This window comes from Macaca mulatta, chromosome 9, assembly GCF_049350105.2.
Source record: "Macaca mulatta isolate MMU2019108-1 chromosome 9, T2T-MMU8v2.0, whole genome shotgun sequence".
Classification (NCBI taxonomy): domain Eukaryota; kingdom Metazoa; phylum Chordata; class Mammalia; order Primates; family Cercopithecidae; genus Macaca; species Macaca mulatta.
The window spans coordinates 19,580,702-19,604,045 of record NC_133414.1 but is presented as its reverse complement, the minus strand read 5'-3'; the positions used below and the strand labels follow the sequence as shown (position 1 = coordinate 19,604,045).

General features: G+C 38.6%; 1 protein-coding gene across 2 annotated transcripts in view; it reads right to left on the bottom strand.

Moving 5' to 3' along the window:
- Window positions 1-2,940: 2,940 nt before the first annotated feature.
- The window catches only part of SLC39A12 (solute carrier family 39 member 12), an 80,547-nt gene continuing 60,143 nt past the window's right edge, over window positions 2,941-23,344 (bottom strand). For both annotated transcript variants that reach the window (XM_001092136.4, XM_001092018.4), the window contains one exon: window positions 2,941-3,523. In XM_001092136.4, the coding sequence (XP_001092136.1) occupies window positions 3,395-3,523 (129 nt within the window). In that variant the 3' untranslated portion in view covers window positions 2,941-3,394. The remainder of the gene's footprint in view (window positions 3,524-23,344) is intronic.

Here is a 23,344-nt window from a genome sequence, read left to right as displayed (position 1 = left end):
GTCTCTTTTTAGCCCTATTTTACATAACAAGAAATTTTTGTTCTAAGAAGTTACAAGGCTGTTAGGCAGTATAGCTGGGATTTGAACCAAAATTGTAGTTTAGAGCCTGAATTCTTAATGACTGCCTAGAACCCAACTGATTAGTGCCATCTACCCAAGTGGTTAGTAGCCTCATGACCCAGCCCTTCCTTTCCAGTTTAGGTGGGGAAAGGAAATTGTCAAAGTGCAGAACCCAGGGAGCTGTGTCTCATAAGAAGAGGCACAGTCTCACCTCCAAATCTGGTTCTGGGAAGCGGGGGCGGGATTTGTAGTGACCACAATTGATGGACACATTTATCTAAGACTTCTGTCCTGTCCAGCATGAAGCAGCGGAACCAGCTTCCCAGGCTCTGCTCTCAGCACTACAGAAACACGGGCCAATTCCCCGTCCCTAAAGATGACCTTGTCTATGGGTGATAGATGTTCACATAAGATTTCTGTGTGATATGCACTTTGATTTTTCTCCAGAAGCATTTCTAGTTCAGTGAAGAAAACAACAACGGCAAGTCAATCACCAAGTGGAAATACAGTGGAATGCTAAGTTTAAGCTTGGGAAACATAAATACCCGGATGCTATTGAGAAATCTGGTTTCAAGGAAAACACCATTCACCCCACCGATCAGTGAGTAACACATAACTTAGACAGCTTAAAGCAGTGACGCTATGGAGAGTCAAATTTAGACCCTGTGCATATTTAGAAAGCAAATAGTTCCCATCATCCTTTTATTCTTGCCACTCAGTTTTGAGGAATAGTGATTTTCTAGCAATTCTAAGACTGCTTGTGGCTGGAGGTCCATCTCAGGCTAGGGTTTGTTATCTGGAACCTGAACTACTTAGAAGAATACAAAACCAGTGAAAAGGCAGAGGAGGGGAGAGATGGTGATCTAGAAAGGTATCCTCAGGGTCCAAGGCAGCACACTGCTCTTCAAATGACTCCTGCAGATGACCACAGGTTTCTGCTTACAATAAAGGCTCTTTGGTGACAGGCCTGCAAACACCCCCTGAGGATGTCCTTCTGAATCCTTCTGACAGCTCACTTCCTTTAACCTTCTCTGCATCCTATTTCCAACCTCAGCAGAGGGTTAAATTTAACTTACTCTAACTTGAAGGTGAGCAGCTCATACCAAAAATTTTAATTTAGCCAGCTCTAAATGACTCCCAACTTGAACTTGGAACAAAGTCGTCCATCAGAACTTTTCTAATTAAAATGGCATAAATTAAAGCTTACTGTCAAAATCAGAACCCAGTCATAGAAACCCAAACACAGACAGTGCCAAGTATTTTGACCTCCACACCATGCTGACCTGTACAAAGAGATTTTTGTTCAGTTGCAGTTTGTCCTCTAAAAAAAAAAGGGCAAAGCTCTGTGTGTCAAATCTGCTTACCTTTTAGGGAAAATATGAATATGAGAGAAACTGCTGCATGGAGTCCTAATCCAGTAATTCCTGGGATTGATCTGATGTCCCATGGCAAGCAGACAAAGAAAAGAGAGTTTTAGCCCAGGAACTCGCATCTAGCACATGGTTTGTAGACGTATTAGCCTACTTACTCCAAAGCACATGACTTGACTCTTGGGCAACAGAGGTGTGTGCCTAAACTTTCTTGAAGCCAAGTCAGCCCAACGTCTATCACACCAGTGGTACTGAGTGGTACCCCATCCAGCAGAAGCAGCGTCACGTGGAAGTGGTTCAAAATCAAGGTCACAGGCCTCACTCCAGACCTACAAAATCAGAATTGATGGATGGAGCCCAGCAAATCTGTGTTTTTGTTTAGTGCCTGAGATAGGATCTTGCTCTGTTGCCGAGGCTAGAGTACAAAGGTACCACCATAGCTCACTGCAGCCTTGAACTCCTGGGCTCAAATGATCCTCCCACCTCAGCCTCCCTGGCAGCTAGGACTACAGGCATGCACCACCACACTTGGCTAACTTTTTTTTTTTTTTTGGTAGAGATGAGGTCTTGCTATGTTGTCCAGGCTGGTTTCAAACTCCTGGTGGTCTCAAATGATCCTCCTGCCTCGGCCTCCAAAAGCATTGGGATTACAGGCATGAACCGCCATGCTTGGCCAATTTGTGCTTTTCATACGTAAGTATTCTGGTTAATTCTTGTTTGTGCCAAAGTTTTAGAACGATTGCACTATCCGATGATGATGCATGGCCCTTGCTTAAATTAAGCTCTAAAGACAACTGGAGAAGAAATCCACCTCGTTTTGAAATCAAAGAAAGGTAGTTGAAAAAAAAATATTGTGTTTGCGTAGGGCATAGCAAAACAACAACAACAACAAACAAAAAGCAAAAACAAACAAACAAAAAAACCTACTGGCGAGTAAGAGATAGGAGAGAAGTTTTTGACTAAGCACCATGAGTCATTTCGGCAGTAAAATGGACTTTTCTCCCTTGTCAAGACGTATCATTTAAAAAATAAGAAAAATATAAGGCATCCATTTTCTAAGAAAAATGACTAAAGCCAGTGTTGTTTTCTGTTTTAATACTTTCGTTAGGTTATCAGTAAATTGCATGTTTTCATGAACTTACCTACTGAAATCCTGTTCAGGATTCTGTTTCCTCAGAAAGAAGATAAAATATATCTCACTTGTTAGTGAGATTATTCCCATAAATATCCTCTGTTAAATCTGTGAGAGTTTAGGCATTCATCTACTGCCTGACTCCAGTTTTGTTATTTTAAAAATTTTGAACTTCATCTTATGTTTCCACCTCCCCTTGCCTGGAACAGATTTCATTTGACGACTTACATGGAAGAATGCTGACATGTTATCCTTTAGGCCTCCCAAGATGGCTTGTTCATGAGCGCTCTAGAGTCAGTGGGTGAACTATATATTGGGTTTTTAAGAGATGACTCAGAATCTGACATCCAGTAACAGAAGGTAATAAAAACCACCATATTAAAACTAGTCTTTATTACATTTGCTTGTCACTTAACTTGCTTACAGTTTATAATTGCACAGGGAAAAAAAATTAACATCAAAGAAGTAGCAGTTGATTTTATCCCAACAGGCATCTGTCCCCTTTAAATGCTACAAACAAACATTCTTTCTAGGGAAACAGTCTATTTTTTAAAAATTTACTAGAATTCATGCAGAATTTACCAACTACTTTTTAAAAAGCAAGAGTTTCATCACGGTGTTGGAAACCAAAGACAAAATTTCAATTAAGGACAGTCTGATACTTATATGTTTCCAAAAATAAAACTGCATTATAAAATTAATAAGTTAATGAATTGAAAGATACACACTTTGCCTAAGATAAAAAATTCTTAATTTAAAAATCACTATAGAGTGCAATGAAAGAAACAAAGACTATATAAATGCATTTTTGAAAGACGTTGATGATCCCAACTTATATTTTAATATTTTGCTCATATATAGCCAAGAGTAGGAGAGAAAGCCAACCTAGGATCAATCCAAAATTTTGCAGGAGAAACATCATCCAGGGTCGTTGTGTTTGAACATGAGTCATTTCAGGAAGCTAAAAAAAGAATAAAAAACCAGAATAAGATCCAGATATATTCAACTGCTGGGAAAAGCTTGGTGGGAAAACATGAGCGACTGTTATTCAGAACTTAATAACCTTTAAAATTCCCAAAACAGTTACAAAATGCTGAATACCTACTCTACCATGACTTGGAAATGTAAGCTAAAATTAAGCCATTTGATTGTGCTTATGAGGATCCCAGAATTGGCAGTCTTTTTTTTTTTTTTTTTTTCTTTTCTTTTGAGGCAGGGTCTTTGTTCTGTCACCCAGGCTGGAGTGCAATGCCTGTGATCACATTTCACTGCTACCTCCTGGGCTCAAGCGATCCTCTCACCTCAGCCTTCCAGGTCCGAGCCACCGCGACCAGCTAATGTTTGCATTTTTTGTAGAGATGGGGTTTCCCTATGTTGCCCAGACTGGTCTCGAGCTCCTGGGCTCAAGCAGCCTGCCTGTTGCAGCCTCCCAAAGTGCTGGGGATTATAGGCATGAACCACTGCACCTGGCCTTTGGCAGAAGTCTTAAAATGACATAGTTGCCAACCAAAAACAAGCCCAACTCTTACTTTTCAGAAAATGTTTAAATGTGAAGTAGATAATGCATGAAAGGTATTATTTTGGACTGTTCTTTTAGGTTTATAAAACTACTATATGCACGGGTTGACGTAAGGCATATATGTATATATGACCAAGCATATATACATATATATGGGGGGAAGGGAGGAAGGAAGGGAGGAAGAAAAGGAGAGAGAGGGATGACTAAGGTCTTCCTGATCTTTAGAACAGTGAGGACATCATCCCCTGTGGCTATATATATATAAACATACACACACACATATATATACACACATATATACATATATACACATATATATGATGTGTGTTTATGTGTATATATATCTATATATATATAATTTATTTTTTTGAGACAGAGTTTCACTCTGTCACCCAGGCTGGAGTGCAGTGGCAGGATCATGGCTCACCGCAACGTCTGCCTCCCGGGTTCAAGCGATTCTCCTACCTCAGCCTCCTGAGTAGCTAGGACTACAGGCATGTGCCGCCACACTCGGCTGATTTTTTGTGTGTTTTGGTAAAGACAGAGTTTCACTGTGTTGACCAGGCTGTCCTGTGGCTATATTTTATTCTCAGAGAAACACATGACAACTATTTCATGTCTGTGAAATGCCCTAACACCATTAAGAGGGAAAGGTTCACTCAAGCACGTATGTGAAGTGCCCCAAGGTGTATTTGTCTCAAATTATTTCAAAGCCCTCACCCTGAGGTCAGAGCAAGCATACCTCTTTCATTACACAGTCGTTTCTATTGGGTCACAGGCTCGGGTCAACGAGGACTGGAGATTTAACTCAATCTTGCCATTTTGGACCAGATAATTCTTTTTTGTGAGACCCCTCTCCTGTCCATTAGAGGATGTGTAGCAGTATCTCTGGCTCCTACTAGATGTCAGCTGTACCTCTGCCCCCAATCATGACAACCAAAAATGCCTCCAGACATGGTCAAATGTTCCCTGGGGGATAAAAATCACTTCCAGTAGAGAACGACTCAGATGATTTTATGGTTCAAATGAATGACCACGGACTTTAGGTTTATGGCAATAGAAAATGGTTTGACCCTTTTTTTTTTTTTTTTTGAGATGGAGTTTCACTCTTGTCTCCTAGTACAGTGGCACGATCTCGGCTCACTGCAACCTCTGCCTCCCGGGTTCTGGCGATTCTCCTGCCTCAGCCTCCCGAGTAGCTGGGACTATAGGCATCCACCACCATGCTTGGCTAACTTTGTATTTTTAGTAGAGACAGGGTTTTGTCATGTTGGCCAGGCTGGTCTTGAACTCCTGACCTCAGGTGATCCACCTGCCTTGGCCTCCCAAAGTGCTGGGATTACAGGCATGAGCCACCATGCCCGGCCAGGTTGACACATTTTTAAGTACATGGAAAGGAGCATCCTGAATGCTCTGTTTGAGATATGTCTTCATCTTAGGTAGTTACTTCAATGGCATGAGTGTGGTTTACTATGACCCGCCATCTCACATCCCAGCATGCAGCAATGGACTCAACGACAAAGTAGGTTCCAGAACTGCTCTCCTGGGTGGACCATTTTAAACAAATTATATGCCCTTTTCATGTCTTTATGCCATGTTTAAACATCCTATACATTAGAAAAATCTTATCTAATTCATCAATTATAAATTCAAAATGACATTTTGGAAAATCTATGGAATGTGGATAAAACATAGTCTATATTTTCAATTTTGTAGTAAAATGCCTTGGCAAGAAGCAGCTGAAACATTTGATTTTATGTTTTATATATTACATATATGCTTTAAATTCCATTTATTTAATGTTTGAACTAGATGTAATTGTTACAAGTTGCTCATACAGTTAACAATGGATTTATGATGAACTTTCCCCATTTCTTCCTATGTAGTGAATGAGTATCTTTCATTTAGTAAATGCCTTGATATTAGCTCAACATTCACAGTGTTTTGGTTTCTAAATGCCTTGATATTAATTCAACATCCACAGTGGACATGGCAGAATTCTAGGTTATATTAAGGCTTATATGTGTAGGGAAGAAATAATATTTGTTCTCAAAGAGCTTGCATTTGATGGTACTCTTGAGGGATTAACAAGGTACATGCATTGGAATTTTCCAATACTTTTTTTTTCTTTCTTTTTTTTTTTTGATTCAGGGTCTCACGGTTGCCCAGGCTAGAGTGCAGTGATGTGATCATAGCTCACTGTAGCCTTGAACTCTTGGGATCAAGCAATCCTCCCACTTCAGCCTCCTGAGTAGCTAAAACTGTAGGTGCACACTACCCTACCCAGCTAATTTTAAAATTTTCAGTAGAGACGATCTCTTGCTATGTTGCCCAGGCTGATCTCAAACACTGGGGCTCAACTGATCTTCCCGCCTCAGCCTTCCAAAGTGTTGGAATTACAGGCACAAGTCACTGCACTCAGCCCCAATACCTTTGCTTCTTAACAGTTTTAAGTATTTTTTAATAGTTTTCTCTAAAGCCAGACAACATAGGCCACCACCTTCCTTTATCCCAGTAAGCTGCATCTCAAACTGCATCTGTGAGGAGATGCAGTTATACCCTCTGTGGTCATTTACAGGCTCAAACTTTGATTAATCTAATTTCCAAATATGGAATAAGACCTTGGGTAGTTCCCTCTCCTCCTCCTTCTCCTCATTTTTCAAACAAGATTGTTAATTATCTTTGATGAAACATGGCTGAATTAACAGCATATCCCATCTCTGTCCCCACTGCCACCTGGCTGTTGTGAGTCTTTGATAAAGTACACAGTAGAAGCGGTTTCTGGAAAGGTTTTGTTGGCAATGACTTATAAAGTATAGGTCATCTATTGAGCCATCATGCTTATTTCGGGTGGATTATTACAGAGAAAAATATTTCAGGCAAGATAGAAGCATGGTAGTAAAAATGGTTCTGGTTCAAGAGATACAATTTGAGATGAATTTTCAAATCATCAGTATCTTCATGAACCTACATTTTAGAAAAGCTCAGTTTTGAATTTCCATCTTTGCCTCACACTTCCAGGAAGGGTCTTTGGCTGGGGAGAAGTAGACCCTAGATTAGGGTCGATTTAATCACCAAAATGTTTTAGGTACAAAAGCACAGAGCTAGAATTAATATCTTGGAAATTATAGCAGAATTTCAAGCTGTTTCTGTTTTGACTAAATTCAAAAAATGTCCCAATTATTTTTATTTATTTATTTATTTATTTATTTATTTATTTATTTATTTATTTTTGAGACAGAGCTTCACTCTTCTCGCCCAGGCTGGAGTGCAGTGGCATGATCTCAGCTCACTGCAACCTCCCCACCTCCCAGGTTCAAGCAATTCTCCTGCCTCAGCCTCCCAAGTAGCTGGGATTACAGGCACATGCCACCACACCTGGCTAATTTTTGTGTTTTTAGTGGAGACTGGGTTTCACAATGTTAGCCAAGCTGGTCTTGACTCCTGACCTCAGGTGATCTGCCCACCTTGGCCTCCCAAAGTGCTGGGATTACAAAATTGTCCCAAATTTTTAAAACAATTGTTCAATCTATTATTTTTCTCACTAGCCTAAGCTTATAAACCTGCTGCTTGCTTGGAGGGTTTAATACCTATCAAATTGAATGTATCTTTTATGAGAGTCAGTGACCCTACTCCCAGTGAGAAAATCAAGAATTCTTTATTCTTGTATATAGATGACAGCATTATCCACCAGAAAACATCATGAATATTTTCACAACTCCAGAGGCAACATTTACATGGAATCCAATGTCTTCAGGAGTTGCAACAGGCTCCTGTATTTTTTTTTAAATCCAAATAATGGACCCTATAACTTGCCATACAGTTAGCTGTGCCTTCTTCTTTTTTTTTTTTCTGAGATGGTAGTCTCACTCTGTCACCAGGCTGGAGTGCAGTGGTGCGATCTTGGCTCACTGCAATCTCCACCTGCTGGGTTCAAGCAATTCCCCTGCCTCAGCCTCCCAAGTAGCTGGGACTATAGGCACGCACCACTATGCCTGGCTAATTTTTTGTATTTTAGTAGAGATGGGGTTTCATCATGTTGGCCAGGATGGTGTCCATCTCCTGACCTCGCAATCCACCCACCTCGGCCTCCCAAAGTGCTGGGATTACAGGTGTGAGCCACCGCACCTGGCCTAGCTGTGCCTTCTAGCAGCACTTCTTTCCTGCCAGGTCTTTCAGGTTGTTCTGGCTACAAAGTCTTATGTGATACTTATTTGCCTTTCATTTACATCTATTTATCACATCCTTTCTTATATATTTTTCCCCCTTTTACTTCTCATAATCCTGCAAGTGATAAAACTATTCACTCCTCTCAGTTTTGAAGAAACATTAGCTCAGAGAGGATAACAGCTCACCCACAGTCACATTGTTGTGATGTCAGAAGGAGGACAAGAAACCAAGTCTCCCCGTAACTGTAGTGAACATACAAATAACTGCAAAGAACAACTCTCTATCTGAAATTCACCCTTTCTATCTGAAATTCATCCTTGTCTATTATGACCAAGGGCAAATTGGTCTAATTAGAAAAAAATGGAAAATGTCAATGGCAGAAACGTCCCATTAGGCATAAAAGTGTCACTGCACTTAATGAAAATTTGATAAAATACATGATGCAATCAATAATGAATTAGTTATCAATAATCAATAATTAACACTTAATAAATCAATAAACAATAACAGCAAACACACCAACAGAAAATTAGGCAAAAGATACTAAACAGGTAATTCAAGAGGATTAAAATTAAGTGGTCCAAAAAATTTTGGAAAAATGTACAATCTATAATAATTTTTAGGCCGGGCACGGTGGCTCATACCTGTAATCCCAGCATTTTGGGTGGCCTAGGCTGGCAGATCATTTGAGGTCAAGAGTTCGAGACCAGCCTGGCCAACATGGTAAAACTCATACTCTATTAAATAATAAACACAAAAATTAGCCAGGCATGGTGGCAGGTGCCAGTCATCCCAGCTACTTGAAAGGCTGAGGCAGGAGAATCATTTAAACCTGGGGGGCAGAGGTTGCAGTGAGCCAAGACTGTGCCACTGCACTCCAGGCTAGGTGACAAGAGTGAGACTCCGTTTCAAAATATATATATATACACATATATATATATTTTTTTTCTATTATGCTATTATGCTGCCTTTGTTGTAAAAGATATCACAGTACTGGTTCTATGTTTTCAAGGCAGACAATATGTGTTTGAAAAGACTTGGCTGGGTGCAGTGGCTCATGCCTGTAATCCTAGCACTTTGGGAGGCTGAGGCGGGCGGATCACGAGGTCAGGAGATGGAGACTATCCTGACTAACACAGTGAAACTCCGTCTCTACTAAAAAAAATACAAAAAAATTGACCGGGTGTAGTGGTGGGCGCCTGTGGTTCCAGCAACTCAGGAAGCTGAGGCAGGAGAATGGCGTGAACCTGGGAGGCGCCACTGCACTCCAGCCTGGGCGACAGAGCGAGACTCCGTCTCAAATAAAAAAAAAGAAAGAAAGAAAAGAAAAGACTAAGTTTGCAACTAAGTTTGCAAGCTCATAGATATGGACAAACAGTGCAAATCAACATTTCAAAAAAAGTTTAATGAGATTCTCATCCTGATATAAAAGTTTCAATTTCAATTTCAGTGGCCTATGTGAACTTTCCATGTTCACACATAAATCAATTTGGTGGGAAACCCAGCTAAACCTGCTTTTGTGACAATACTTGGCTCTTTTTAGTATGATTATGGATGAACATATGAACCATAATATCTCCTAGATACCAAATACCAGAGAGTCCTACAGAAAGTCTTTCCAAGAGCTACAAATATGAAATGCCAAAACTCAAACCACATCTAATTACAGCTTTCCACCTTCTCTTAATCTCCATACATGTATATATTTTTCCATCATTTTAGCCAGTAAATTTTGAAGGAAAATAAAGGTTCATATGAATCAATTTTCAAGAGTATTTATTTTATTTCTTTGTTAGAAATTTAAAATTTCTGGCAAGAGTTTGAATGCCACCATTTCCCTCCTGAATTGCAAAAACAAAAGAAAAATCCCGTCTTCCTCCAGGGCAGTTAAGTCCTGTTATTGGGCAATTTTACTGATCTTGATTTATACTCTAAGAGTAGAGGAGGGAAAATGATGAATAGAGCATATTAACAATGACGTAAAGGTACAGAGAAAAAGGAGGACATTTTAGCAAAGTGTCTTGCGCAGAGGTAGTGCTAAGATAAATTTTCTTCAGATTTCTGCCAGAAACTTGGAAACCTTAAAGTAGAGAAGTAACTTCCTTTCTTACCACTATGTTTCACAAGTTGTCCAACCCAGATCAGTAGATACAAAGAGTTGTTAGTCAAGTAGTTGTAATTTTCTGGAAATAAAAAATCTTTAGCTAAAGTGCATCCCTTTGGTCTGCTATTGTTGAGTTCTTTTTTCAATTGTGAATCAAGGCACAGGTAAGAAATGCCTTAAAATGAAGCCGAGTCCACAAACTATGACTTATCCACAGAGAATGGTCCCCACAAGTTCTGTTACCTAATTGAAAACTACTTATGATGGCTAACTGCTAAGTAATATTTCTGAACATTTTAGAAAGTGACATTAAGAAAATGTTTTGGTGGGGCGCGGTGGCTCACACGTGTAATCCCAGCACTTTGAGAGGCTGAGGCGGGTGGATCACCTGAGGTCAGTAGTTTGAGACCAGCCTGACCAGTATGGTGAAATCCCATCTCTATGAAAAACACAAAAATTAGCCAGGCGTGGCGGCAGGTGCCTATAATCCCAGCTATTTGGGAGGCTGAGGCTGGAGGATTGCTTGAACCCGGGAGGTGGAGGTTGCAGTGAGCCAAGATCACACCACTGCACTCCAGCCTAGGTGACAGAGCAAGACTCCATCTCAAAAAAAAAAAAAAGAAAGAAAATGTTTTAAACTTGAGTCAATCCCTAAAACTGCATTCCTAGTCAAGTCGAAGCTTTAAAATAAATACTCATGAAGAAAATTAGGAGAACCATCAGGAAAGAAAGTAGACAAAATACCAGCATCTGGTCCTATGTGATAACTGTAAACTTGGGAGAACGTGTCACAAAGAAGGATGATCTATAACACATCCTCTGGAACTTGTATTTTGTCCCTCTTTCTTGTACATCTGAGTTTCAGACTCTCATGACAAGCAAAGGCTTCACTCTCCATTTCCATCGTAATCTGAAACTGGTTTCCTGTTGGCATCACTAAAGACCCATTATCAAATATTTCAACATTTACCTTTATTCATGATTCATAAATATACACACTGAAGAAGAAAGATCAGCCTCCAACGCTTCCAAGATAAAGATGTCAAAGAGCTTTCATTGATAAAATTTGCAATTCAAATATAGAAACAATATTCATTTACTGATGACATTTAGAGACGTCTCCCATGAAGGTAAGGTTGTACTTTAAGTATTTTTCTCTCTCAGGAATGCATAACTTCTGGCATTATGAACGTTTAGAAGTGATTTGCTTCTCCATTCATAAAGTTCACTTAACTGACGTATGACATCTGTTTCCAAGAGGGGTCCTAAAAGTCATTGTGCACATGGAGGCAGGTATATATTTGCATTTGATAAGCAGAACCATGTTTGTTTCTAAGAAATGTGATAAAGAAGAAAACTCAAAAACTTCTCCTGAGGGCATTCTAAATATGCTTAATTTCTGGAGGAACACACATTCTGTGGGAGTCGCTAACTCCAGCCCATTTGTAAATGGCTTAGTTTGTCCTTGCAGAAGGCAAGCATTTAAGAACAAAATGGAACTGATGGTGCAAGTCACCATTTGGCTTACAAATGAGCAATTGCCACTCTATCCTAACAAGTAAAGCTGATCAACTGAAAAATCAACAAGTCTTTTTAGATGCATCAGAGAAAGGTACACACTGTCTCAGACATTAGAGAGACAGTAGGTAGACTTAGACAATCACAACTTACCAGAGCAAAAGCCAAGTAGCAGAAACCTCTGCTAGAACCAGTCAGTGGAAGGTTAAGAAAATCTGACTGTAAAGAATGAATTGCTGAAAGCTCAGCCTGGACAACTCTGAGTTTAAAATTCCAGAAGACCCAATCATAGAAGGCCCCTAGATTTTGTGAGTTTTACCTCCAGGAGCTCCATGGGTTCTCACAGTGAAAACTGGAGAAAAATCTTCTTATACTTCTGGTAGGGGGAGAGGGAAAATAATCATTTTGAAATATACCAGAGCATTCTGCTCTTAACAAGATCTTCCCTCAGGAGAAACTGGTTAACCAGAGCCTAACTTGTTGGGGTTTTATCAAAGCCTAATCTACCTGTGGAAGGAAAATACCAAATTTTAGCCATTTCTAGCCATCCTGTCTTACTTGGGGGAAGAGATAATGAGAAACACTAATGAAGTTCATAGTCCAAGGCACAGGCTTACTAAAAGACTGAGATCTACCAAAGGACTATAGAGCCTTCCCCTTCCCATATGTATTCCTTAGTACCACATTACTAATGGCCTATTTAGCACAATTCTGTTCACTCAGTACAACATGTCTACCTTTCAAACTACAGGACATGTTAAAAGGCAAAAAACAGTTTAAAGAAACTGAACAACCATCAGAATCAAAATCAGACGTAATAGAAATGTTGAAATGATTGGACCAGGCGTTTTAAAATACTATTATTAGTATGTTAAGGAATTTAATAAAAAACGAGACAGTATTCAAAACAGAAGGAAAATGTAAGCAGAAAAATGGAAATTATTAGAAAAATAAAAAATAAATGCTAGAGATTAAAAACACTGTAACAAAAATGAAGAATGTCTTTGACGAGCTAATTAGTAGATTAGACATGGTTAAAGAGAGAATCTTTGATCTTGAGGATTTTACAAAACAAACTTGAAAAACAGAAAGCCAAAGAGAAAAAAAGGACTGAAAAAAGAAAACTCTGAACAGAATATCCAAGAACTTTGGGACAACTGCAAAAGGCATAACATATTAGAAAGAGGAGAAAGAGGCAAAAACACCAGAAGGAATATTTGAAACAATACCGAGAATTTCTCCAAATTAATGTCAAATGCCAAATTATAAATATAGGAAGCTCAAAGAACATCAAGCAGGAGATATGCTTTAAAAAAAACCCTATATCTATGCATATCATCTTTAAACTTCAGAAAACCTTGAAAGAAACCAGATGAAAAATATATCTCACCTTTAAAGAAGCAAAGATGAGAAGCATCTGACTTCTCGGAAACTGTGCAAGCAAGAACTTAAATATTTAACTAAATATTCAAGTGAACTAAAATATTTAAACTAAACTAAATATTTAAAGTGTTAAGAGAAAAAACCACCCACCTAAAAATCCTGCACCCTACTAAATTATATTTCAAAAGTGAAGGAGAAATAAAGACTCTCTCAGAAAACAAAAATAGAGGGAATTTGTTTGTTACCAGTAGCTATGCTTTATGAGAAATGTTAAAAATTCTTCAGAGAGAAGGGAAATGATACTGGTCAAAAACTTAGATCTACATAAAAAAGAATAGCACTTGAGAACGAATAAGGGAAAGTAAATAAAAACCTTTATTTTTCTTATTCTTAGTTGATCTAACAGATTACAGTTGTTAATAATTACAATATTGGATTCAATTATGTATGCTCATGTATAAGTGAAATGAATGAATATGTGATCCAAGAGACAGGAGGGAAGAATTAGAGATATTTTATACAAGGTACTTGCACTGCTTGTGAAGTAGCATATTATTTGAAAATAGACTTGGATTAGTTGTAAATGTATAGTGCAACTCTAGCACAACCACTAAAATAAATTTTAAAAGAAGCATGATTTATATGCTAAAAATAAGAGAAAATAGAACCATGTAAAATGCTTCATTAGAAACCAAAAGGCAAAAAAAAGTGGGAAAGACAAAGACAGCAACAGACAACAAAGGTAATGAATAATAAACAGTAACAAATATGGTAGATATTGATTCAACTAAGCAGTCACTATAACAATTATCTAAATATACCAATTAAAAGACAGAGATTATAAGAGTGCATCAAGAAACGAGACCCAACTACATGCCATCTATAAGAAACATGCTTTAAATAAAAAGAAAATATAGATTGTAAGTAAAGGGTTGGAGAAAGGTATATAAGTGGTTGTAGCGATCTTAAATTTTGGACTGAGCAGAGTTCAGAGCAAGGATAGTTATGAAGGATACATGGTGTATTACATAATGAAAAAACGATTTAATACTCCAGGAAAACATAAAATCCTTAATGTGTATGTATGTAACAAGACAGTATTAAAATATGTGAGACAAAAATGGATAGAACTACAAGGAAAAATAGATTTATTCACAGCTAGATTTGAAGACTTTAGCATTCGTCCATCAGAAATGAACAGAGGGATTTTGGGTCAAGATGGCTCACTAGAAGTAGCTAGTTTGTGGTTCTCTGACAGAGAAGACATAGAGTGGCAAGTAAAGACTAGCTCCTCAACTAGATCATCCAGGAGAACATGTTTAGAATCATCAAGTAAGTAATGAGAGCCATTTAGAGTGGAGAAGAGTGAGAAAGGATAGCTGCCCACTAGGGATGAAGTGGAGCCAAGGCAGGGTCCCTACCAAGGGGAACATTAAGTGAGCAAGAGTGCCTGGGGACCCACACTTCTTCCATGGACCTTTGCAATCCTGGGCACAGGAGATCCCCCTGGCCTCCCCTCAGGTCCTCCAGACTGACATGGCGAGCTACATGGAGTCTGGGCAGAGCCGCTGTTCAGGCCCATGAGGAACCTCAAGGGCTTTAGATTCCTGAACACCATGGCACCAGCTGTCTTAGCTGCACCAAGAAGGGAAGCCAGGCTCTCTTGCAACCACAGTGCTGAGGAGCAGACAGACTACAGGCCTCACTTCCATCAACACCTCGCTGGGCAAAGCCAACTGACCTGGGACCCAGACACAGCCACCCCACCTCCACCTGGGCACTAGGGCCAGTAGCCACTCTGCATTTCTCTGGGATGCTGATCCCAGAGGTAACCAACAGGCCTGTCCTTTTTGACACTGCTGCAGCCCCCACCGCTACTGCCCTCAGGCTGCAGTTAGAGCAAAGAGACTAAGACTTGTAGGCCTCCAGTAAACCACAGTTGCCTTATGGAAAAGTGGTCAGACTGTTTTCCACACGGGTCCCTGTCTCTGCTACTCCTCACTGAGCAGCACCTCCTGACCTGGGTCTACAGCATAGCCTCCCTGCCCCAACCTGAGTACTTCAGTTGGTGGTGGCTCTGCATTTCTCTGGGGAGGAAATCCCAGAGACAACCCAGACTCTCAGCCATTGCTGCTACAGAGGAACTACCCTTGCTGCCCTTGGGCTGGAAGGAGAATAAAGACCCTGATCACTTTGCTCCTTTACCAGGCAGGGCCCCCAGATTGGGCTTGCAGTACGGCCACCCCACCCCAGTGAACATTCCCATTGGAAGTGGCTTTGTGTCTGTCCATCGTGGAGTTCCCAGAGGTAACTGACAGCCCCTCTGCCACTGCTGCAGCAGCAGAACCTTCCCTTACTAGTGCTACCTGGTCCCCTACCACCAGTCTGTGGAAGAACAAAATGACTGAGTGCTTTACTCGCTCCTCCAGCATAACCCAGCTGCCCTAGGAAGGAGAGGCCAGACTGTCTTCCCCATGAACCCTCTGACATCCCTGCTCTTTACCAGGCAGCTTGGGCTTGCAATTCAACCACTCCACACTGGGCTGATCATTCTAATTGACAGCAGTTCTATGCTTCTCTTGGGTGGAGCCCCAAAAGACAAGTGAAAGGGCCTCCGTCATTGCCACTGTCAAGGTCCCCATCCCTGCTGCCCCCCAGCTGGGGAAGGAACAAAAAGCCTGAGCTTGCCCCAGGGCTGTGATGCACAGCCCCAGAGGGCCAAGCTGAGATCTGTGACAAGCACCCATGTAGGAGAGGAGCCTACATGCTCAGCACTGAGAAGGGGCATGGATGCAAACACAAGGAAATACAGAGGAACCAAGTGGCTAAGAGCCTGTCTACTGGTCATTACTCTTAAGCACCATATACTGGATTAGAGCCCAGATTTCAACACCAAAAATACTATGCTAATATAGACCTCTGTGAAACCAAGGACTAGAATTCAGCCACAAAAAAGGACCCTGCACAAAGCCTTGGCCCTCTGGAAACATCCAGAAATGAAGCTAACTGACCAGGCTCAAATTACACCACAGTTAAAGAAACATCAGCCCACACGGATGCAAACGAACCAGAACAAGAACCCTGGCAACTCTAAAATCAGGAGTGTCTCCTTACGTCCAAACTGCCATACTAGCTCCCCAGTAATGGCTGTTAACCAGAATGAAATGGCTGAAATGAAAGACCTAGAATTGAGAATCTGGATAGCAACAAAGATCATCGAGATTCAAGAGGAAGTTAAAACCCATTCCAAGAAATCTAAAGAATCCAGTAAAATGATTCAAGAGAATGAAAGATAAAATACCCATTTTAAGAAAGAATCAAAGTGAGCTGATAGAACTGAAAAACTCACTGTATAAATTTTGTAACACATTTGGAAGTATTAACAGCAGAATAGACCAAGATGAGGAAAGAATATCAGAGCTTGAAGAGTTGTTCTTCGAATTAACTCAGTCAGACAAAAATAAAGAAAAAAGAACTAAAAAAAATAAACAAAATCTCTGAGAAAAATGGGATTATGTAAAGAGATAAAATCTATGACTCATTGGCATTCCTGAAAGACAGGGAGAAGAAGCAAGCAAATTGGAAAGCATATTTGAGGATACTGTGCATGAAAATTTCTTCAACCTTACTACAGGGGTTGACATTCAAATTCAGAAAATTCAGAGAAGAAAACCCTTGCAAGACACTATATAAGACAACCATCCCCAAGACACATAGTCATCAGATTCTTCAAGGTCAATGCAAAAGAAAATATATTAAAGGCAGCTAGAGAGAAGGGGCAGGTCACCTACGAAGGGAAACTCATCAGACTAACAGTAGATTTTTCAGCAGAAACACTACAAGCCAGAAGATGTTGGGGGCCTAATAAAGAATCCTTAAAGAAAAGAAATTTCAACCAAGAATTTCATATCCAGCAAAACTAAGCTTCATAAGTGAAGGAGAAATAAAATCCTTTACAGACAAGCAAATGCTAATGGAATTTGTAACTACCAGACCTGACTTACAAGAGGTCCTTAAGGAAGGGCTAAGCAGAAATGAAAGACCATTACCAGACACCACACAAACACACTCAAGTACATAGACTACTGACTCTATAAATCAAATACACAATGATGTCTACATAACAACCAGCTAACAACACGATGACAGGATCAAATCCATACATATCAATATTAACCTTGAACATAAACAGGCTAAATGTCCCACTTAAAAGGCACCGAGTGGTAAGCTGGATAAAGAAGCAAGACCTAAATGTATGCTTTCTTCGAAGAGACCCATCTCACATGCAAGAACACCCACAGACTCAAAGTAAAGGGATGGAGAAATATCTATTAAGAAACAGAAATCAGAAAAGAGCAGGGGCTGTTATTCTTATCTTGGACAAAACAGACTTTAAGCCAACAATGATCAAAAATGACAAAAAAAAAAAAAGGGCATTACATAATGATAAAAGGTTTGATTCAACAAGATGTAATTATCCAACCAATGGAACAGGTTAGAAAACACAGAAATAAAGCTGTACACTTACAATGATCTGATCTTTGACAAAGCAGACAATAACAAGCAGGAAAGGACTCTATTCAATAAATGGTGCTGGGATGACTGGCTAACCATGTGCAGAAGATTGAAACTGGACCCCTTTCTTTCACCATATACAAAAATCAACTTGAGATGGATTAAAGACTTAAATGTAAAACCTAACACTACAAAAATTCTAGAAGAAAACCTAGCAAATACCATCCTGCATATCAGTCTTGGCAAAGATTTCATGACAGAGACTCCGAAAGCAATTGCGAAAAAATTCAAAAGTTGACAAGTGGGACCTCATTAAACTAAAGATCTTCTGCACAGCAAAATAAACTCTCAACTGAGTAAACAGACAGCCTATAGGATGGGAAAAGTATTTGCAAACTATCAATCTAAGAAAGGTCTAATATCTAAAATCTATAAGAAACTTAAATAAATTAACAAGCAAGAAACAAATAGCCCCATTAAAAAATGAGCAAAGGACAGGAACAGACATATCTCAAAAGATGACGTACACATGGCCAACAAGCATATGAAAAAATGCTCTATATCACTAATCATTAGGGAAATGCAAATCAAAACCACAATGATACACCATCTCATACCCATTAGAATGGCAATTATTAAAAAGTTAAAAAACAGCAGATACTGGTGAGGTTGCAGAGAAAGAGAATGCTAATATACTGCTGGTGAAAATGTAAATTCGTTCAGCCACTGTGGAAAATAGTCTAGAGATTTCTTAAAGAAGTTAAAATAAAACTACCATTCAACCCAGCAATCCCATTACTGGCTATATATCCAATAGAATATAAATCATTCTACCATAAAGACACATGCACCCGTATGTTCATCACAGCACTATACACAGTATCAAAGACATAGAATCAACCTAAATGCCTGACAATGGTGGAGTGGATAAAGAAAATATGGTACAAATACACCATGAAATACTATACAGCCATAAAAAAGAAAGACTGCATCTTTTGTGGCAACATGGATGAAGCTAGTGGCCATTATCCTAAGTGAATTACAACAGGAACAGAAAACCAAATACCACATGTTCTCACTCATAAGTGGGAAATAAATACTGACACAAAGGAGGGTATAATAGATATTAGGGCTTACTTAAGGTGAAGGGTGAGGATTGTAAAACTACCTATTGGGTATTACGTTGATTGCCAAGGTGACAAAATTATCTGTATACCAAATCCCCACAATATGCACCTTACCCATGTAACATACTTGCACCTGTATCCCTTGAACCTAAAAAAAATTGGAAGATAAATAAATGAACAGATCTAGCAGGCAGAAAATCTGTAGACATAGTTGAATTCAGCAGGACATCAATCAATTGGACATAATTGACATCTATAGACTACTTTATCCAATAAGAGCAGATTGCAAATTCTTCCCCAGCTCATGTGGAACATTACCAAGATAGACCACATTCTGGGCTATAAGACTGACCTTAACAAATTTAAAATAATAGAAGTCATACAATTTCTATTCTTAGGTCATATGGATTAAACTAGAAATCAATAACAGAAAGATAGCTGGAAAATACCAAAAGAACTGGAGATTAAATAACATACCTCTAAATAACACATGAATTAAGAAAGAAATCTCAAGAGAAAATAAAACAGTTTTGAATGAATGAAAATAAAAATAAAATTTATTAAAATTTGTGAGACAAGAGTGAAAGTGGTGCTCAAAGGGAAATTCAGAGCATTGGATTTCAGAAAAGAATCAGAAATTATATATATCAGAAAGCAATAAAGATCTAAACTCAATATTCAAAGCTTCCTTCTTAGGAAACTGGACAAAGAAGAGCAAACTAAATCCAAAAGTAAGCAGAAGAAAATAATGAAAGAGCAGAAATCAATGAAATCAAAATCAGGTAATCAATATAGAAATTCAACAAAGCCAAATCTGGTTCATTGAAAAGATTAATAAAATAGATGAGCCTCTAGCTAAGCTAACAAAAAAAAAAAAAAAAAGGAGAGAAGATACAAAGTACTGATACTGGAAATCAAAGAGAGGATGTCACTACAGATTCTGTGAACATTCAAGGATCATAAAGAAATATCAGGAGCAAATCTATGTCCCCAAATTTGATAACATAGATGAAATGGACCAATTCCCTGAAAAACACAGTCAGCTAAAACCCACACAAGAAGGAATAGACAATCTGAATAGGCCTTTATCTATTAAAGAATTTGAATTAATAATCAATAACCTCCCCAAACAGAAATCACCAGGCCCAGATGGGCTCACCAATGAACGAAACACTTTAGGAAAAAATTTTACCAATTCTCTAAAATCTCTTTCAGAAAGCAGAAGTAGAAGGAATATTTCCTAACTCATTTTGTGAGACTAGCATTATGCTAAGAACAAAACCAGGCAAAGACATTACAAACAAAGAACACCAACAGATCAACCACAGAGCAATGCTTCTCAAAAATATAGACGCAAAAATGCTGAGCAAAGCATTAGCAAATCAAAACCAACAATGTACAAAAGGAATTATAACTACAATCAAGGGGGATTTATTCCAGGTAAGCAAGGCTGATTCAACATTTGGAAATCAGTTAACATAATCTATCACATCAACAACTAAAGAAAAAAAATTACATGATCATATCAATAGGTGTAGGAAAAGAATTTGACAAAATCCAACATTCAGTCATGATAAAAACTCTCAGTAAACTAGGAATGAAGGTAATTTCCTCAACTTGATAAAGAACATTTACAAAAACCTATAGCTAACATATACCTAATGGTGAGAAACCAGAAGCTTTCCCAGTAAAATCAGAAGAAAGGCAAGGATGAGCCCTCTTACCGCTGCTTCTCAATATCATACTGGAAGTTCTGGCGAATGCAATAAGATAAGAAATGGAAATAAAAGACATGCAGATTAAAAACAAAGAAATAAGACTGCCTTTGTTCACAGATGACATGATAACTATAAAGAAAATCTAAAAGATTCAACAAAAAAGCTCCTAAAACTGATAGTCAAGTATAGCAAGATTGTGGAATACATGGTTAATATTCAACAGTCAACTGCCTTTCTCTACATTGTCAGTGAACAGGTGAAATTTAAAGTTAAAAACCCATTACCATTTACATTTGCACTTCCAAAAATGAAACACCCAGTTATCAATCTAACAAAATGCCCAAGATGTATATTAGGAAAACTACCAAACTCTGACAAAGGATATCAAAAAACTAAATAAATGGAGAGGTATTCCATGTTCAAGGATAGGAAGACTGTATATCCTCAAGATGTCAGTTATTTCCAATTTGATGTATAGATTCAATTCAATCCAAATCAAAGTCCCAGCAAGTTATTTAATGGGTATCAACAAACGAATTTTAAAGTTTACATGGAGTGGAAGAAATCCATAGTAGCCAACTCAATATTAAAGACTGACACTGAAAAATATTGGAGAGCTGACACCACCTGACTTCAAGACTTACTAAAATGTTACAGGAATCAAGACACTGCTGTGTTGCTAAAAAAATAGACAAATAGATCAATGGCATATAACAGAGAGTCCAGAAATAGGCCTATATAAATACAGTGAGCTGATCTTTGATAAAGGAGTAAACACAATAAAATGGAGCAATGGCCTCTTTTCAAAAAATGGTGCTGGAACAACCTGAAATCCACTTACAAAAAAGTGAGTCTAGACACAGTCTTATATTCTTCACAAAAAGGTGGATGGATCATGAGGTCAGGAGTTCGAGACCAGCCTGGCTAACACAGTGAAAGCCCGTCTCTACTAAAAATACAAAAATTAGCCGGGCTTGGAGGCATGCACCTGTAATCCCAGCTACTCAGGAGGCTGAGGCAGCAGAATTGCTTGAACCAAGGAGGCAGAGGTTGCAGTGAGCTGAGATTATGCCACTGCACCCCAGCCTGGGTGACAGAGCAAGACTCCGTCTCAAAAAGAAAAAATTAATTCGCAATAAAGCATAGACCTGAATTAAAAATGCAAAACCATAAAAATCCTAGAAGATTATGATAAAGAAATCTAGGTGACCTTAGGTATAGCAATGACTTTTCAGACAAGATGCTAAAGACATGATCTATGAAAGAAAGAATTCATAAGCTAGGCTTCATTAAAATTAAAATGTATTTTTAAAAATATATAAGTAGATAATTTATTTGGGCCAAGCTTCAGGATTGCGATCCAGGAGCATAGATTCAAGTTACCCTAAATACATACTCCCAAAATTAAAACCTCAGTTCGGTGAAAGACAATGTCAAGAGAATAAGAAGATAAGCCACAGAATGGGGAAAAACATTTGCAAAACATTATCTGATAAAGGCATTGTATCCAAAATAGACAATAAACTTTTAAAAGATAATAGGAAAACAGACAATTTCCAATTAAAAATGGGAAGACCTGAGTAGAGACTCCCCAAAGAAGATGTATGATGGCAAGTAGTCATATAAAAAGATGCTTAGCATTTTATATTATTAGGGAATTGCAAATTACAACAACAATGAAATACCTCTATACACCTATTAGAATGGCCAAAACCCACAACACTGACAGCAACAAGTACTGGTAAGGATGTAGAGCAACTGGAACTCTCATTCATTGCTGATGGAAATGCCAAACGGTACAGCTACTTTGGAAGACAGTTTGGCAGCTTCTTACTTAACATACCCTTATCATATGATCCAGCAATCATATTTCTTGGCATTTCCTCAACAGATTTGAAAATGTTTGTTCACACGAAAACCTGCTCACGTGTATTTATAGCAGCTTAATCCATAATTACCAAAATTTGGAAGGAACCAAATTTGGATGTCCTGCAGTAGGTAAATGGATAAATGGTGATGCATCCAGACAGTGAAATATTATTCCGCACTAAAAAGAAATGAACTATCAAACTGTAAAAAGACAGAGGAAACTCAGATTTGTATTATGAAATGAAAGAAGCTAATTTGAAAAGGCAGCATACTGTATCATTACAGCTATATGACATTCTGAAAAAGGCAAAACCATGAAGACAGTAAAAAGAGTAGTAGTTGACAGGGATTTGGGCGAAGGAGGAATAAACATGCAGAAGACAGGGGACATTTAGGCAGTGCAACTATTCCGTATGATACAATGGTGGGTATGTGTCATCGTCCATTTGTCAAAACCCATAGAATGTATAAAACCAAGAGTGAAATCTAACATTAACTATGGACTTTGAGTGATAATGTGTTAAGGTATGTTCGTGAATTGTAACAGATGTATCATTGTGTTGCAGGATGTCTATCGTGGGGTGGTTGTGCGTGTGTAGAGACAAAGGACTTAAAAATAAAGTTTAAAAAAAAATCAATTTTTCAGTCACACTAGCCTCATTCAAGGCACAATAGCCACATGTAACTACTGGGCACCATTTGGATAGTGTAGGTAAAAAAAAAAAAAGTTGATTATTTATCTTTAGAAGCACTCTTAACTAGAGTTACACATCCACTTTGAGAAGAATCATCATGATTATGATTCATTCTGTACTTTTTATGTCTCACCCATATAGTTCTGTTACTCTAAAAATTTGTT